The sequence below is a fragment of the Gossypium hirsutum genome, chromosome D12, assembly GCF_007990345.1.
Source record: "Gossypium hirsutum isolate 1008001.06 chromosome D12, Gossypium_hirsutum_v2.1, whole genome shotgun sequence".
Taxonomy (NCBI): Eukaryota; Viridiplantae; Streptophyta; class Magnoliopsida; order Malvales; family Malvaceae; genus Gossypium; species Gossypium hirsutum.
The window spans coordinates 15,713,179-15,731,332 of NC_053448.1; the positions used below are offsets into that span (position 1 = coordinate 15,713,179).

General features: G+C 31.2%; 1 protein-coding gene and 1 long non-coding RNA gene across 5 annotated transcripts; one reads left to right on the forward strand and one right to left on the reverse strand.

Moving 5' to 3' along the window:
* Positions 1 to 7,514: 7,514 nt before the first annotated feature.
* On the reverse strand, positions 7,515 to 11,876 carry LOC107945442 (uncharacterized). 4 transcript variants are annotated; one of them, XR_005922444.1, is made up of 3 exons: positions 10,483 to 11,876; positions 10,301 to 10,390; positions 7,515 to 8,151 (listed from the first exon to the last, which is right to left on the reverse strand). It is a non-coding gene; the product is annotated as an uncharacterized lncRNA (long non-coding RNA). The 4 variants fall into 4 exon arrangements; XR_001696550.2 differs by having other exon boundaries at positions 7,515 to 7,882; positions 10,483 to 10,795; XR_001696549.2 differs by having other exon boundaries at positions 7,515 to 7,916; positions 10,483 to 10,795.
* A 354-nt stretch (positions 11,877 to 12,230) lies between these two features.
* On the forward strand, positions 12,231 to 16,359 carry LOC107945443 (protein N-lysine methyltransferase METTL21A). The gene is made up of 5 exons (XM_016879456.2): positions 12,231 to 12,671; positions 12,923 to 13,065; positions 13,362 to 13,543; positions 15,673 to 15,786; positions 15,874 to 16,359. Exons 1-5 carry the CDS (start codon positions 12,447 to 12,449, stop codon positions 15,999 to 16,001), a joined length of 792 nt encoding a protein of 263 aa, XP_016734945.1. The 5' UTR covers positions 12,231 to 12,446; the 3' UTR covers positions 16,002 to 16,359.
* Positions 16,360 to 18,154: the final 1,795 nt, after the last annotated feature.

The following is an 18,154-nucleotide window of genomic DNA, read 5'->3' on the forward strand; positions in this document are numbered from 1 at the left end:
AAAAGGTCTCCCAAATACCACCCGGATATGGAACAATATGGATATTTGGGAGATGGATGGTCAACAGAGGTTATGCATATATTATAGAAACCTGGGGCATACGAGGGCAACATGTTCTGCGTTGAGGGGTACTTTGGGGCCTCAACGTCGATAGCACTATTTTCTTTTAGAGAATGTATTCATTACAATGCTTCTATTATTTTGGTGTTTCAATTTTTTTTATTTTTTATTAACTTACGCATAACTCACGTTAGAATGTAACAAAGACAATTATAGTGTTGGAATGAAAATTTATAGTTTCTTTATTTATGTCATATATATTTACATCGCAATAGTAATAAAAAAATCAATTGTGTCATCGAGGAGAATGTGTGCCGCAGGGCGACAGACGACAGACACGAGGAGGATTTCTGAGTACAACGGGAGATGCGAGCCTATAAACTTGATCATTGTCATCGTCCTCATCATCATCACCTTCACCCCTACCCTCTTGCTCATTTCCATCTCCATCGTCATTATGGTGTTCTTTGTCTTCGTCTTTTTCTCCATCACCCTCCTCCATGCTCGAGTGCGGTGTCGTCCTAGCCTCCTATCGTGTATCCTTCATTCCACCGGCAGATGGTTACTCCGATGACCTACCCCGATAAAAAAATGATGCAGACGGTGTTTGTGTCACTATCGGTGTACAATCGTAAGGTGCCATGAAACATGGATACGTCAGCATTGATGTGCTCAGGAGAACTTAATTCTAAGTTGTAACATGCATACAGTGGGTCGACCTAGAGATGGAGACTCAAGGTTAGAGTTGAATCTTGTCTAGTAAGAGTAAATGATTGCCCTGGTAAGTCACATACCCTAGCTTATGTTATCCATAAACTGAGTAGAAGTATAACTTGAAGTCCCCCCATTCTTTGCCTCAGCTTGGGAAGCGTGAAAAAAGATCATTCATCCCTAAATCTCACATTCAATCGAAAGCAGGTTTCATACAAGGGTTCCCTACAAGGGTTCTGAGAGCTTGGGTGGGGCACTAGTTACTTAGTTAGCCATTCATCATAATTTGGCAAAGACCTATTATCCATGGGAAAGCCCCCTATGCTTATGCATAGGAAATTTATAGTTATACGTAGTATCCCCCTTCCCTTGGGTTGGGTAATCTTGGTCACAGAATATTATTTCTAAGACTAAGTAAATATGTCAATATAGTAAAGCTACCTTTGTAGAATTTGTTAGGATCGACCCGATTAAGCAACAAGTAAAAAAAATAGCAGAATAAATTGAGAAATTGAACACACAAATTTAAAGTGAAAAAACCCCTCCAAAGAGGATAAAAACCACGGGCAAAGATAATTTACTATAATGGTAAAAGAACGAAGAGTACAAAAGATGGAGACAAAAACCTAAACCCCATAAAACAAAGAACCCTAAAAACGTAAACACAAAATTCTCTGAATGTGTTATGAGTTCTAATATCTAATAGGTGTTTTTTTCTAAAGTTGTAAAAGAACCTATTTATAGGCTAAATTAGTAAGCCAAATAAACTATGCTAATAAATGCTAAATATATTATACTAATAAATACTAAATCTTCTAGAAAGAAAATATATTTTATTTAACTTGACTTGCAAGCAATCTCTTAGAATTTGGGTCACACAACTCTAACAGAATTTTTATAACTTAAATTAAGGTATATATAATTGTATTAAATTCATTGGCAAAATCAATTAACTAACGTGCTATAAATAATATTTGTATTATGATATTTTGATATACTGAATGTAATAATGGATGTTTTAGTTAAATTCGAACTTGAAACGTAGCACCCTATAGTCCAGATCCGGCAATTGAGTCAGGTATGGAGTGTTACAAAAAATTTTTATTCTAATAAAGTCAGTAAATGCATTTGGAAATTCAATTACAATAAAGTGAATTATCTTACGAACTTTTGGTTCACATTCTTTTGTACAAGAGTCTTAGATAATTATAATTCATTCTATGTATTTTATTTATCCAACTTTTTATTCTCTCCCCCTAATGGTGGGAAAACTATCTCATAAAAATCAACTCATTTTATAACTAAATCTCAAATTAATAGCTAAAAAATATTTCATAATATAAGGAGACTCATATCAATGTACATTCCCAACCTCCTATGATGGCCCATCTTTGTGCATTGTTGTGGAGAGGTTGAAACATATATTGCACATCCAAAAGTTCTAAGAGGGGAAATTTTTAACTCCTAACTAAAAGTCAATTATAATATAGAGTATTTATTATAACTAATATGCTTGATGTATGCAAGTGTTATAACATGTAATTCAACATAATCTCATGTTGAAATAGGAAGCTTTGTTCTAATTAGTAATGGTTTAGATATTAACAGAAGGTGTTCAATCAATTATTTCTCTAAATCAATATGCATATAAATAAAAGGCTTTGCAAAAGTTGTTCACACTTATATACAATAATCATTAAAAGCCTGAGATATAAACTAATTAGCATTAGCAAAAATTGTCTCGATTGCATAATATGAAAGTTTTTATTCTTAAATTAGTCATTAAAAGAATAATCTCACAAATAAAAAGTTGTGATTTGATAATGCACATGTGATTTGTCTACTAAAATCATAAACATCCACTTGTTAGATAAATGGGCTGTTAATTCTTTTGCAAATACAAGAGATTTAATTTCAACTTTTGCTAGTGAGGTTCAAACAAATCTTCTTATTTAGAACAAGTAACAATTAAGAAATCTTTAAAATGAAGAATCTTCAGGTTCTTTAATAAATATCCATGTAAATTCTCATTTGTTGCATCATTATTGATTAGGATGGTCTAACCGATCATGCCAACTAAGTAATATATTTGGAATAGGAAATTTTTTGTTTACCATCTCATGTGATTCAACTATACTAATATAAAATTATGATTTACCATCACATGTGATTTAACCATACTAATATATGCATAATATGAATTAGAGGAAAAGACAGTAGTTTTTTAATACAAAAATTATTAGCCAATATAATAGATTTTATATATAGAAATTAATCTTCTTCTCATCCACAATCTTAATATGATATTTGTTATGAGGAATATCTTTTTAAAACTTATTAGTTTACTTGAGACTGACTAGAACATAATGCATTAACTATCACAAATTATGTTCTTTTGAATATTGATATACTAGCTCTTATCAGGCTTCAAATTAATTTTGTACTACAAAATAGTATATTGATATTGACTTGTTTTATTACCACATTGATAATGTAAATTATCTCTAATTTTCAAAGGTTATCTTTAGAACTATTTTCGTTTTGTAGTTTCCACTTCTTGTCATGATAAAAAGTATTATGACTATTTTTATGGTGGTTATTATTACGCCACCAATTTGCATTTACTTTAGGGAATAAAATAGATCCTTTCAGATAGACTTATATCCGTGCGAATAGACGATTTATTTAAACAAAGCCAATATCACAAAAAATTTCTTGTTTAACATTGAGTCTTGATGATTTTATCAAGAAGTAAGAAAGTTAAACTCCATTAGTAGACTTAGAATCTAATCAAAATTTATCAATACCAAAATTTTATCCTAAAATAACAGTGGGGTGTGCCTCACATTTATTGGATAGGCACTTAGAAAGACAATCGACAAGTAACTGAAGACTGCCAAAATAGGCCCAACATCACAATGAGGAGCACTAAAATGCTAGGATGATGCTAAGAAATCCCAAGATGAATGTGGCATCAATGTCATGACAATGAGAGCATAGACGTCATGAGGTCACAACGTTTTCCCAACTTATGCAACGGCGTTTTGACAATTTAACATGACTTCTTTTTCCTAGTTAAAATCTGATTACTCTAGGAATATTTTAGACATATTAGGACTTTATTATTAGCTTATTTAAAGGGTCTTTGTAACCGTATTTTAGAGAGTTGATAGAATATCTCTTATGTGAGATTTGGTGAAGAGTTTTTGAGAGAGCTTTGTATTTGAGTTTTGAGTTTTGCTCTTTTAAGGTTGTTTCCATCTTATACTCTCATTCGATGATTGTTTAGTGAAAATTTGAAGTCTCATTATCCATGTTTTTTATCCTCTTAATTGAGGGTTTTCCACGTAAATATTTATGTGTTCGATTTTCTCTATTTTTCTTGTTCATTGTTTATACAAGTCGATCCCCAAAAACCTAGTATCAGAGCTTGGTTCAGATTTTGCAATCGACTCGTTCAAGATGGAAACAATGAAATTCAATATTGAGAAGTTCGATAGAATCACAAATTTCAATTTATGGCAAGTTCAGATGACAACAATTTTAATTCAGAATGGCTTAAAAAGGGTCGTTACCGAGCAAAAGCTAGAAAATCTAGACCAGTCAAGATGGGAAGAGCTTGATAAGAAGGCTCTATCAACAAATCAGTTGTGCATCACGAATAATGTGTTGTAGGAGGTGCTTACAGAGAAAACGACAACAAATTTATGAAAAAATTAGAAACCCTATATATGAAAAAGTCTTTGGCTAATCGATTAGTGTTGAAACAACACTTATACATCTTTTGAATGGACGAAGGTGAGTACCTCATGGGTTACATCAGTTAATTTGTTACCCTCTTAAACGATCTGAAGAATGTTGAGGTTAACATAAATGATGAAATCAGGCTATGCTATTATTGTGCTTTTTTCCCCTTCTTAAAAAAATTTCAAGGAGACCCTAATTTACGGTAGAGATAAACTCTCATTTAAGGATATGAAGGGTAACTTGTTAAGCAAGGAAAAACTCAATAATGAGTTAGGTTCGGGTAGCAAGTCTGGTAGTCAAGCCTCGATTTTGGTTGCTAGTGGCAGACAACAGTCTAAGAATCTAGGTCAGAACAAATCTAGGTTAAGATTGAAGTCAAGGAATCGTGACAAGACATGTAACTACTGTAAGAAGTTGGGTCACATAAAGACAGAATGTTATAGTTTGAAAAATAAAAATAGCAGAGCTGTTGAGAGTGACGAGAAACAGAAGGTTGAGGTAATCGATACTAGTGTGGCCGAGGATAAGGGTGATGATTGGTTGTTGGTGTCTACGGTCGAAAGGTTTAAACTTATGTACGAGTGGATTCTAGATTCAGGGTGTTCTTTCCATATGTGTCCAAACAAGGACTTGTTCTCCACATATAGTCCAGTTGAATGTGGTTGGAGGTGGAGTTGTGCTTATGGGGAGCAATTCACCCTGTAAGGTAACCAGTGTTGGTACCATTCAGATCAAGATTCGCGACGAAATCATTAGGACATTGTCAAATGTCAAGCATGTGCTTGATTTAAAGAGTAATCTCATCTCCTTGAGAAATTTAGGCTCAAAGGGTTGTAAGATTGTCGTCGAGTCAAGCAGCATTAAGGCATTAATGAGAGGTCGAAATACCGACAATCTTTATGTTCTGCAGAGTTCAATGGTGATTGGTAAAGTAACAATTTCCTCATTTGTTAAGGAGTTGGAGTCGACTCATTTGAGGCATAGGCAACTTGGTTATATAAGAGAAAAATGTATGACTGTTTTGAATAAGAGAGGTTCTCTTTCGGGTGCAGGAGTTGAAAAGACATAGCATTGCATTTATGGGAAGTAGACATGGGTCAACTTTGATTTGGCACTTCAAAAAACTAAATGTCTTCCAGTTTCAAAGTTCAAGCACTGCTTGGACTCGGTTAATATCCTGCAAAGGTCAAGTTAGGCTCGTGACGAGCATTTCCAAATAAGGCGTATTAAATACGAGTCAAGGTGGAGATTTGTGGGGTGTGTCTCGCATTTATTAGACTCTTTATAAGCACTTAAAAAGACGATTGACGAGCAACCGAAGAAGGGCCTCGTCATGATGACACGATGAAATCCCAATATGAAAGTGGCATCGATGTCATGACAAGGAGAGCATGGACATCACGACGTCACAACGTTTTCCCAACTTATACAGCCGTGTTTTGACAGTTCAACATGACTTCTTTTTCCCAGTTAAACTTTGATTACTCTAAGAATATTTTATTTATATTAAGACTTTAATAATAGCCTATTTAAAGGGTCTTTGTAACCCTATTTTAGAATCTTGATAGAATATCTCTTATGTGAGACTTGATGAAAAGTTTTTGGGAGAGTTTTTTAGAGAGCTTTGTATTTGAGTTTCGGGTTTTGCTCTTTTAGGGTTATTTTCTCCATCTTGTACTCTCGTTCAATTGTTTGTTTAGTGAAAAACTGAAGCTTTCTTTGCCCGTGGTGTTTTATCCTCTTAACTGAGGGTTTTCCACATAATATTTGTGTGTTCGATTTTCTCTACTTTCTTATTTGTTGTTTATACGAGTCGATCTCCAACAATAACTTATATGACATTGATACACCCCAAGGTCAAAAATATTGAATCAAAATTCATACCGATATTAAATCTTTCACCATTCTTAAGAACTTAAAAATAAAATAAGTTAATAAAGACATTTATAATTAATCATGAATTAGTTGATTAAAAAGTTAATCAGATATAAAACATTAAATAAAAGAAACTTCTTGTAAAACTTTGCATTTTGCCATATGAAAAATTTTAGAAATTATGGAGAATAAATTTGATCATTGATAAAATGAACTATCACTCTAAGAAAAATCATGTTGATGACATATTATAAAACTAAGAAAAATATAGTAAGAACAAGAGAGAAAAGTAGATACAAAAGTGAAAAAATAAATGTACTTTTTACTTAAATATCTTAAGCTTATGCATTTCCTCTATTTATACAGTCTTAATTACCATAGATTACAAAAAAAACATAAATATAAATTGTTTAGGAATTATCTGAGTTGTATGAACATCTATTTATGAATAAATTTTAACAAAAATTATTTTTTATTACTTTCTAATTTTAAAATTTTTAACAAACACAATTTCTTAGCAAAATTAAGGGTAAATGCTAATTTTAGAAAACAAATTAAGAATATAGATCGATTTCTTAATTATTTAGGGTGTGGCATGAAAGTGCGAACGTGCTTTTAAAAAGCACTTTATACAAAAAAAAAAGAAGTGATTTCTATTACCATCTTTAGTTAGAAAATTAAAAGTCGGTGCTTTCATGCCCTTGGCTCAAGACCATTTCCTAACTTCAACATTTTGGGTTTTTTAAATTCACGGTATTTAAAACTTTTGTTTGGCTCTTTTTGTTTGCCAATAAAATATTTTCCGAAAAATGATTTTTAAAAAATGATTTATTTTTCTGGTGTTTGGATGAATCCGTGTAAAATATTTTCTGTTGTTTGACAGATTTACTGAAAATATTTTCCAAAAAAGTTGTTTTTACATATATTAATAAATTTAATATACATATTAATAAATATACATTTTAAATTGTTTTTACATATATTGCAATGATTTATATATAATAATACTCAATTATTAAGCTAGAATATTAACCGTCATAAATTGAAAACAACCAAAGTCAAATAAATTATTTGTAATTGTGTTATAAAAAAATAAAAAACAAGGATTGAATAATTATAAATTAGCTTCCAAACCACAATTAATACTAGAAATTAATATTATCCAAATGCATAATTAGTAGTACACCACATAATAACAACAATATTGTCCAAGTGCATACCTAATATTACACAACATAAAAGTATTCCTACTAAGAATATCACACAAATTAAAAAAGACGATCGGTCTCATCCTTATCACATTAATACAATGCTGGTCACCACTATATAAAATGCTATTAATATAATTTTCTCTTTCATAATCTCGATTCACACGAGGGTGAGAAGCAATTTCCTTCCTAGTTTTTAATTTTTTAATCCAAAGAGCCTCAAAAGCTAAAAATGAAGCCACGACTCTGACAATTGCATTTTGATGTTGATTACGATTCATCTACACAAAATTATGCCACACAAATATTTGATCACTACAAAAAAGATGCAAGATTTTCATAAGATCACATATATGACTAAAAGTTACCATGGCTAAAGTGCATACATACATATCAAAAGCTAATTATAATTGCATTAATAATTTTTTGAGAAATTAAATGTTCCTGTCAAAAAAATTATTTATTTTTATATTAAGATAATTTTTTGATCACTACAAAATATTTTTTATTGTTTGGCAGGTTTCCTCAAAATCCTTTGAAACAGTTTCTCCTGCAAAGAGCAAGGGAAAAGAGAGGAAGGATTTATATAGTAGATGCAATACCAGACGTCAACCAAGGACAAATGAAAACAATTATACAATTGAAAATGAAAGCAGAAGAAAGCCTGCATCAATATTTTAAAATGAAGGGTTGCAATGAAAGCATTGCAGTGGGAAACATAGTAGGCTGAAATTATTCATAACCAATTTAAGACAACAATGAGCAAGACTACGGGACCAATGGAATAAAACAAGGATGCAAATCAACCACAAGCACCATTCACCGCATATGAACAAATCAATAAATCAGAGAACTAAGTAAAAAATCTAGAAGCAGAGAGCTCTATTGTGAGAACTGAAGACACAAGTTCAAGAACTGGAACTTTTTCCAGTTTTACTACAAACACAAAAAGGTGTACATGCTTGCTACGATCATCATTTTGCCTTTGAAGAAGCTATGACTGATCAGGGAAGCTCAAAGCATGCGGCTTCTAAATTGAGGGCTTAATGTCTCTTCAATTTAGGGTTCAGTTCCGAGGACAATTTTTATATCATGTGACTATCTTTCTAGAACATAATTATATGACCATTTTATCTTATTCTGTAAGCATAATAAAAACTTATGGCACATCGTAGTCGTAGTTTAAATTTAACCAGCTTTAAGATACTTGAAATAGTTGCTTTAAAGCAAAAGAATTTTAAAACTTAATATCATAGTAACTTGCTAAATTTGAGAAAGTGACATTAATTATAATTTAATTTTTTCTATATATAAACTAAAATTACACTTTTTTCCTTCAAAACAATTATATTATTCTTGAATTTTAAAATTCTAATGTACTTTCTATTCCAAAAGCACTTTTAATTTTTTGCTTCTGAAAGCAAAAAACAAAAAAGAAGTATCAAAAGAAATAGCCAAACACTGCCTTTGTATTTTTTGTATTTATTTATTTATTTTCAAGTTTTTAAACAACAATAGCTCATCAAAAACTTGATAACTTTTTTAAGGTAATAAAGACTAAAGAACTTCATGCTGTGATCATGTGCTCAATACTGAGGTGAAGGCCATTCTGTTCGGTTTGGAACTAGCAGCTGAATATCGACCCTCGAATGTAGTAGTGGAAAGTGATTATACGTTAGCAGTAACAGAGATAAACAGTTTGAGTCCTAGTTTTTGGGATTGGAGTGGTTTGCTTAATGATATTTTGGACTTGGTCTTGTATTTGGGGTAATGTGTTTTTCACCACACTTTTCAGCTAGGACATCAGTTTTCCCATGCATAATCTTACTAAGCTTGATTGTAATGTTAGGGAGGATTAAAGATGGTCGGGCTCAGCTAATTAATTTCTATAATCCTGATTTATGGGATGACTAAAACACCTTACTGCCCTCTATAAAAAAAAACCAACGAATAATCCATACACTAAATGCAAGTAATTCAACCAAGAACCATAAGGAGAAGGAAGCAGGGTGAAACCCAGAATTAGAAAAAGTACCCAATAATCCATTGAATGAAATGTATAAAAGGAGAATGCATGGAGAAATACAATTTACAAGAAAAACTGAATATTCGTTTGAGATCACATGTCTATTATATTTGGAACATATGTCCCAACTCCCAACAATATATACATACACATACATGGCTATTATAACTGAAATGTATAGAAGAAGAATGCATGGAGAAATACAATTTACAAGAAAATGAGATCACATGTCTATTATATTTGGAACATATGTCCCAACTCCCAACAGTATATACATACATATACATGGCTCATGTTATTACAGTAATAAAAAACTAGAAAACATATATGTGAATGTATGTATGTATGTATGTATGTAATGTATGCTGCCCTTACACCACATAATATTCCCATCCATCTCATCTGTAGTTAACTTTCAAAATATTCCCCAATTTTAAATCCAAGCCAAGATTGAAATGAACAAAATCCAATTTCTTCATTTTTCTGACTAATCAACAAAATCCAGTTTCATAAAATGAAATGCTCCATTTAACACAGTAAAGCCAGTTGAAGCTAAAAAATTACCAATTTTTAATTCCTCAAGTTTACATCTCAATCCTACTTCATTAGTCGAACCTCAGCAATTGAACAAAATAAAATACTAATACAAATATGCAGAAACCCTAACAATTACCTAGAGCTTGCAATCAAGAATGCGAGTAGAAATCCACCTTCGATGAATCGCGAGAAGAGGTAACAATTTAGGCTGTAATTTTTTAGCAACCTAACGAGAAGAGGTGAACCAGCAGGCATTACAAATCTGCCATTAGAAGAGAACCAACATGAGCATAAATAAGAAAAAAGATAGTGATATACCTGTGGCTGCTAAATTTTTAGTGTTTCTTCAAAATATAGACTTGACGACGGTCGATTGACAGAGATGACGAGGCCAACGAACAGAGGTGAGAAGGAGCGGCGGAGACTGATAGATAGAGAGGAAGGGAGAACCACTGCTATCGAGAGTGTAGAGAAGGGAATGGAAAATGTCTTATGGATTTCAAATCGGTAAGATGTTTTCTGAAAATTGGTAATTGATTTACCTGTGTTTTGGAAAATGTTTTCCTTTAGAATTCATTTTCCACCAAACAAACGCCGAAAAATCCGAAAAATGTTTTTTGAAAAACATTTTCCACCAAACAAACGAACTTTTTATTTTATTTTTCTTTCAAATTTATTTTTTTATTTTCTAATTTTTACTTTTTAATTAAAGCTTATAATTAACTCAACTCATATTGATTCAAGATTTTCTATTTTTTTATTTCTAATTTTTAATTAATATTTTTAGTTAATAAACACTTTTAAACTTTATTTTTAATTCATTCCTTAATTAACAACTTCTTTATTTATATAAATAAAATAAAAACTATGTAATTATATAATTAAAAAGTTATATTTATATATATGTGAATATACTTTATTTTTTAAAACATCAATTAATTTTTTAATATATTTTCTTGATTTATAATTTTTATATGTCAAATATTTTTTTTCTACCTATATTGTGGTATGGAAAATTCTAATATTATGAAATCAAATAATTATTTCAAATATTATTGTTTTTTAAAGGTAAATTTATTAAAGAATGAAACCATACAATTCAAAGAGAAAAATATAGAAACTACTCGTCTTAGATGATAAAGGACAAGCTCTATCAACATAACAAAGGCTTTAGCCTCAACATCAATAAAACATTATGACACGTTGACAATTAGTTTTGTCATAACTCAAGCACGACATATCTGGAGTAATTGCAAGCACTTAATACAATAAGGAAATCAACCCCGGATAGTTTAAAGCAACGAGCAAAAATCGACAAAAGAATCGAGCATTCACCAAACTAGAGAGGATGGCAACAAAACCATCCCTAAAATCACTTGTAAAACTAAATATTACATGCATAAGTAAGACTAAAAAAAAGTGCTACAAGAGCAGACAAAAATTTTTAAAATTGAAGACTTATTAAATAATGAAAAAACAAACAAAAAGAATATAAAATTTAAGACAACACGGGTCTAAATCGACACATGAAATAATTTATTATTTTGAAATACTCTCAAAATAAAAACAAATTAAGAAGTTGACGAAGAGTTACCCACTTTCCAAGAAAAAACAACTGGTGGTCGGTAGAGTTTTAGCGTATGGCATGTACCGTCATTTATCCATCACAACTTGTGAAGACAACAAAGATACTCACAAAATAGATTTGTAACCTGAAAAGAAAGAAGATATATGTAGTGAATGAGAAGAAGAAAGAAAGAAATAGATGATGTGAGAGGAAAAACGTGGACGATAGCCAGCCCGGAGGCTGGCACTGTTGCTAAGCAAAATAAAAGATAAAAAACAAATGACTTACAGAAAAAAAAAGGAATTTAAAAAAAAAATTTGAATATTATTTTCTACTTACATTAGGGTATGATAAATTTTAATATTATAAAATCAATTATTTATTTAAAATATCGTTATTTTTATTAAATATAATTTTGTAGTAAATTACCATTTTGAACAAAATCATGTTGACAACATGTTTTAAATAAAAAATAGACAAAAATGAAATGATACTTCTACTTTTAACAAAGGTTATAAAAGCATATTCTACCGAAAGAAAAAACAAAAACGTATTGGGTTTCCTAATAATCTTTTGCAGGAAAATGAAAATGAAATATACGAGCACGAGATAGAAGATTATTGTAAGTTTTTATTTTTCTTTCCTTCCCTCACTCCTATTCTAATCCAACATAGGGTTACTATAAAAAAAATTAAAGAAAAAAAGAAAAGTAAAAATGGAAGAGGAGAGACTGGAAATGAAGTTGGGAAGTTACGGAGGGAAGGTGAGTGTGTTGGAATGGGAGACAGAATCGGGTGCTGCGGAGGAGACGATGCTGCTTTGGGGAATCCAACAGCCCACTCTCTCCAAACAAAACGCCTTCGTTTCCCACTCTTCTCTCCAACTCCGTCTTGATGCCTGCGGCCATTCTCTCTCCATTCTCCAGTCTCCTTCTTCCTTGGTATTTTATTTTTCAATTTTTCTGCCTTGCATGCTTCTATTCCTCTGCATCTCTACTTTAGCCTTTAGCGGCAACTGACCTGATTTCCTCAGCTTATTAATAGATTTAGCAAAACAATTTGATATTTTCCTTTCCTCAAATTTCTAATCAATCTGGAAGTCACTTGAACATTTAAAGTGTATCTTGAACTTTTGGTAAATCCTTTTTTTGCCGTTATCCGATTTTTCTTTTCACCCCTAAAATTTCTGCAGGGAAAACCTGGAGTAACTGGAGCAGTCATATGGGATAGTGGAGTTGTGTTAGGGAAGTTTTTGGAGCATGCTGTGGACTTGGGAATTCTTGTTCTGCAAGGCAAAAAGGTCGTTGAATTGGGCTCTGGCTGTGGATTAGTTGGGTACGTCCAATATCTTTCGTGGCCTAAACTTGAATTATTCTGAAATTGCGGCGGCTCTTGGAAAAAGGAGAAAATTGAAACTCACGGACTGTTTCAAACTCTTTTGACAATCATATTATTTGTCTTGACACAAATTTTAGCTGTCATGTTGTTTAGCAACAGAATTTTGGTCTTCTTGAATTTGCGTATCTTACGCATAGAATTCATGATTTTAGTTTATATGTACAAGTAATTATAAAGGTTTTGATGAAGACTATTGCTTATCTCACTTGGGAGTATATTATTTGCATGTTCAGGTGTATAGCAGCTCTTTTAGGTGCACAAGTTATCCTCACTGATCTGCCTGATAGATTGAGGCTACTTAAAAAGAATGTTGAAAGCAACTTGAGACATGGAGTGAGGGGTTCTGCTGCTGTGAAGGAACTCACTTGGGGAGATGACCCTGACAATGACTTGATTGAACTTCCACCTGATTATGGTACTAAGATTCCCCTATTTCTTCCTAATTTGAAGCTTTGGCAGTGTTAAGTTACAATTGTCTAGTTTGATAATAAAAATAGGGACGCTGAGGTTCTTTTCCATGATTATGCAATAAAAGAATAGATTTTCTGGTGGTAGGCGGAGTGTTCCAAACATACTTTGTTAGGCAATACTCAAGTATAAGCTTTATTTCACTGATGCTTTCATTACGTGAGAAAATTTCTACAAGCCCATAACATGGATTTGTTTCAACTCCAACTATGGCTGTTAATTTTGAATTTATAAGCCACAGATAGAAAAACAAGCATTGGAAATAGATGAAACTAAACTTCTCTTACGGCACATATAATGTGTCCTCATGCATGTTTGCTCATATTAAGTCCTGATAAATCCAATTTTATGGGCCTCACCTCTTATTTGTTATGGTATCAGTTATTGCCTGCCTCTCTTCCTTATTGTATAATAAGCCTGACATAACAATTATGAAGAATAACACATAATAGGTTCTTTGTCCTCATTTGAGGGTTAATGTTAAATAGTGATATTATTTTTCACGTGAAGAAGCCACAGTATAGCCTCATTATCCTGCATGTCAAGGGGATTCTAAGTGCTGATAAGTTCCACATCTATTAGCTGTGAGATTTTAAATTTACCAGTTGATTTTAGCAATGTTATGAAAAGCATATGCTATGTACTAGAAGCCTTACATTATCTGAGCTGAAAGGCTCAAGGAAAAAAAAAGTTCTTTGAAGGTGATAGCTTCGAACTCTATGTATGAATTATGTCTAGTAAGCTTAAAATATGTGATAATTAAGGAATTTAATACATGCCTAATATGCTTCAAAGATCAATAATTATCATAACTAATGTGATCAAATAAAGACACAAGCTTCCCTTATTTTATTTAATTGTGCTTCATTGCATTATTTAATTTTTTATTTCTGTAAATAGAGCTGCAGCTGACCTTTTCGACTTTTCAAAAAAAGTAGCTAGCAAAAGAAAACAAAGTATGCTTAAAGTTGGGTATGCTTTTTCTGCTTGTTTCACTATGCATAAGTTGGGCATGCTTTTTCTGCTTGTTTCACCTTAAAAAACAAAATCAGCTAGGCACAAAAGGCATGTGTTTTATTAAAGCATCTTGCCTGAAGGGATGAAAGATGCTTTGTTTGATATGAGCTGCATCTTAGCACCTAGATGCATGTCTTGACTAAAAGGAGTTTTAGATTTGGTGCCTCGTTTCTATCAATCAGCTGAGTTTAACTTCCACCTTAAATAGTTGTTATTATGTTTTCAGTTGACTGGGCCTTCACGTGAGTTAGTGTTGTCAATGTGTATGCCCAGGCACGTCTACACCTGCACATTACTGTTAAACAACAAAATCGCTTCAGACCCTCTCAGGCAAGGCCATTTGATCAGGTGCACATCTAGGGCATCTAGGTGTGCTTTTGTAAGGCTATAGGCATAAGAAACGCCTGTTTGATTGAAGTTCTCTTTAATTTCTTTTACATTCAGCTTTCTTTATTAAATGTACCTTTACTAGTAAAAGAAGGGATAATATCAAACTTTCTACTTCAATATTTTAGCATTCAACAACGAACATGGGACCATAAGGAAATCATGCATATTGGCCAACAAAAAAAAAAAATTGCATTGTTTTGTAGGTAAACTAGACCACTCTTTAGAGTTTATCATCATAACTTTCAAGCTTATATATATGGCATATAATGTACACATAGAGAAATATATACATAGCCTAACTTCACCGAGGCAGGAGCTCTTTCTGCATGATGCGCCTGAGACAATACAAGGGTTCTATTCACACTTTGCCATTTCATCCAAGGCCCATAGGCCTTAAAGTTTTAGATTGAGTGGTGGAGTTTTTGCTCAATGAGTGTAAAGGCTCTAGTGATAATAGTAAGGACCAAAGATTTTCATAACTTTGGATCATAACAAATAAATAAATAATTTCATTCACCTAAGGAGCTAATGTGTTGAAATTTGACTTTATGTTGGTCTCACAGTGCGGAATTCCTTTGCTAAACATGTGGAAATTTCTCCTGATATCATAAATAATTGATCAAATTTAATCTTGTATTCATTGATAAGTTATATGTACCAGTTTTCTAGTGCTAGGTTCAGATGTGATCTATAGTGAAGGAGCAGTTGTGGATTTGTTGGACTCCCTTACACAGCTATGCAGGCCACAAACAACGGTGTTTTTGTCTGGGGAACTTCGAAATGGTTAGGATGTCTCCCTCACAAACATAGGTACATGTATCAACATAACTTCACTTACTGATGTGTTGCTCTTGATGCTTAAAACTGCAGATACTGTCCTTGAATGCTTTCTAGAAGCTGCAGTGAAGGACTTCGTGGTTGGGCGCATCAATCAGTCACAGTGGCATCCAGATTATCGTAGTCCAAGGGTTGTCATGTACATCCTAGTGAAGAAGTGAGGTCAGACGGGAAAAAAATCACTGCGAATTGTGAGCAGATAAAGTCGGATATTCATTCAGCCAAATTTTGAACATGTTTGAGTAACCTATTTCAATCTTTTGGATACAGAATCGAAAGACCATATCCTGGCGTGCTTAATGATGCTTGGATTTGCTTGACTGTAGGCTTATTGCCATAGATATTTGATTTTCCTTTGATCTACTCCTATGGCTTTTCTTGTTCTTTTAGTGATAATCTTTTTTAACTAATCAGGAGTAGTCAACTAAGCTCATGGTGTAATGGTAAAGGACTTGATTATCAGCAGATTTAGAGTTAGATTTCTGAACAATTCCAATCCTAAATATTTGTGTTTTTTTAGCTTTTCTTGTTTTTGTTGCAAAAGTCATCAAATGAAGTTTACTGTTTTTTCTTATTAATCCTTTAAAGTCTTCAATTTCTAACGTTGCCTTTGGATGTTATAAAAAAATAGTTCAGATGTTCAATCATAACTAAAAACCTAAAAATATAAAAAGTTGTAAATAATTAGAAAAAACACAAATAAAATGTAAATAAATAAAACTATTAAAAAAAGTACGTAATTTTTGAAAATTTAGAAATATGTTAAAATTTTTTAAAAATTGTAAAAAGAATAATAAAAATTATAAAAAAAATTAGCTAAAGTAGAAGAATACTCACCTAATTATTCAATTCATTCTATTTTAATCACTAAACTATTAATTTTTGTTATTTAATTACTCTATTTTTCAAATTTACTTTAGCCGTTAACTTTATGTAGAAGTTTAACCTGCGTTTTTTTAATTAGACTAATAACAAATTTAGCTCTCAAATGTATATACATTCTAACACTTCGATCCCAAATTTTAAAAAAAGTTCAATAAATTTTACCTTCAATGTTTACAAAAATTGTCATTTTAATTTTAATTCTAAAAAATATAAAATATATTTAAAAAATCTTAAAAATATTTTTACATTTTAAAATTTTGTAATTTATATACACTTTTTTTTTCTCATCATGCTCATTTTTTCATCAACAAAACATGCGAAAAGCCTACAAATTAAATCTATTTTTGATTCAATCTCTTTTGATTTACTCCCTTTTTCTATTGCTATATTGTTAGTTTCAAATGCCTAATTAAAATCCAGAAAGTACTTAAAATTTAACAAATTTATAAACCTAGAAAATTAGTTGGGTTGATGACACCAACTTTAACGGCCTTACTCTTTGCTACAGAGATAGTACCAGTTTCAAGCTCTAATGTTCTCATGTCTTTATTATTTCTAGTTCAAGCATTGAGAGAGATTGTAGGTCAAGGCTATGGCATTTGATATTTCCAACTTATTCAATTGAACTCAAGAAAAAAAAATTGAAAGATACTGTTAAAAGTCATTTTGAGTAAAAAACTCTTAGATATATTTTTATATTTACTTTATCTTTTTCCAAAATTTTGATATTTTTTAAAATATTTTTATAATTTTTATAATCATGACTAAAATGACAAATATTGTAAACATAAAAGGCTAAATTTGTTGAATTTTTTTAGATTTAGAGTTGAATTGATAGAATGTGTAAACATTGGAAGGCTAAATTTGTAATTCCAATAAAACAAACCCTACGTTAGACTTCCATTAGCCAACTAACAGAAGAGTCACTAAAATATTTAATTTCAAATAGTTGAGTGACTAAAACGAAAAAAATTAATAGTTGTGTGACCAAAATAGAACGAATTGAATGGTTAGATGACTATTGTTGTACTTTATCCAAAATACAATCCAAAAAACTCATAAAAATATTAGAAATTGTAAAAGATTGTTAATTTTTTAAAAAAAAGTAAAAATTGTCATTCCCTAATCACATTTAAAATATTAAAAATTTGATCTAAAATTGTATTTAAAAATGTTTGAATAAAAATTGAACAATTTTTTTTATATCATACATATATTACAAGGTCTTAAACTCCTAGATGATGTGGATAGTGTAATTTTTTTGTCACGTGGATTATTCATATTTTAAATTAATTAATATTTAAAAAAAATGTGATTAGTTTAAAAAGAATAAATATTAAAAAAACTATTTTAACCATTTATCTTTTATTTTATTCAAATTTTTAGTTTAAAAAGTTTTGATAAACATCCATTATCTTTTTTCTCACGT

Coding starts and splice junctions, on each gene's coding strand:
- LOC107945443 (XM_016879456.2), top strand. CDS start 12,447: ATGGAAGAGGAGAGACTGGAAATGAAGTTGGGAAGTTACGGAGGGAAG. Junction 12,672..12,922: donor TCCAGTCTCCTTCTTCCTTG/GTATTTTATTTT, acceptor AAATTTCTGCAG/GGAAAACCTGGAGTAACTGG. Junction 13,544..15,672: donor TGAACTTCCACCTGATTATG/GTACTAAGATTC, acceptor CCAGTTTTCTAG/TGCTAGGTTCAGATGTGATC.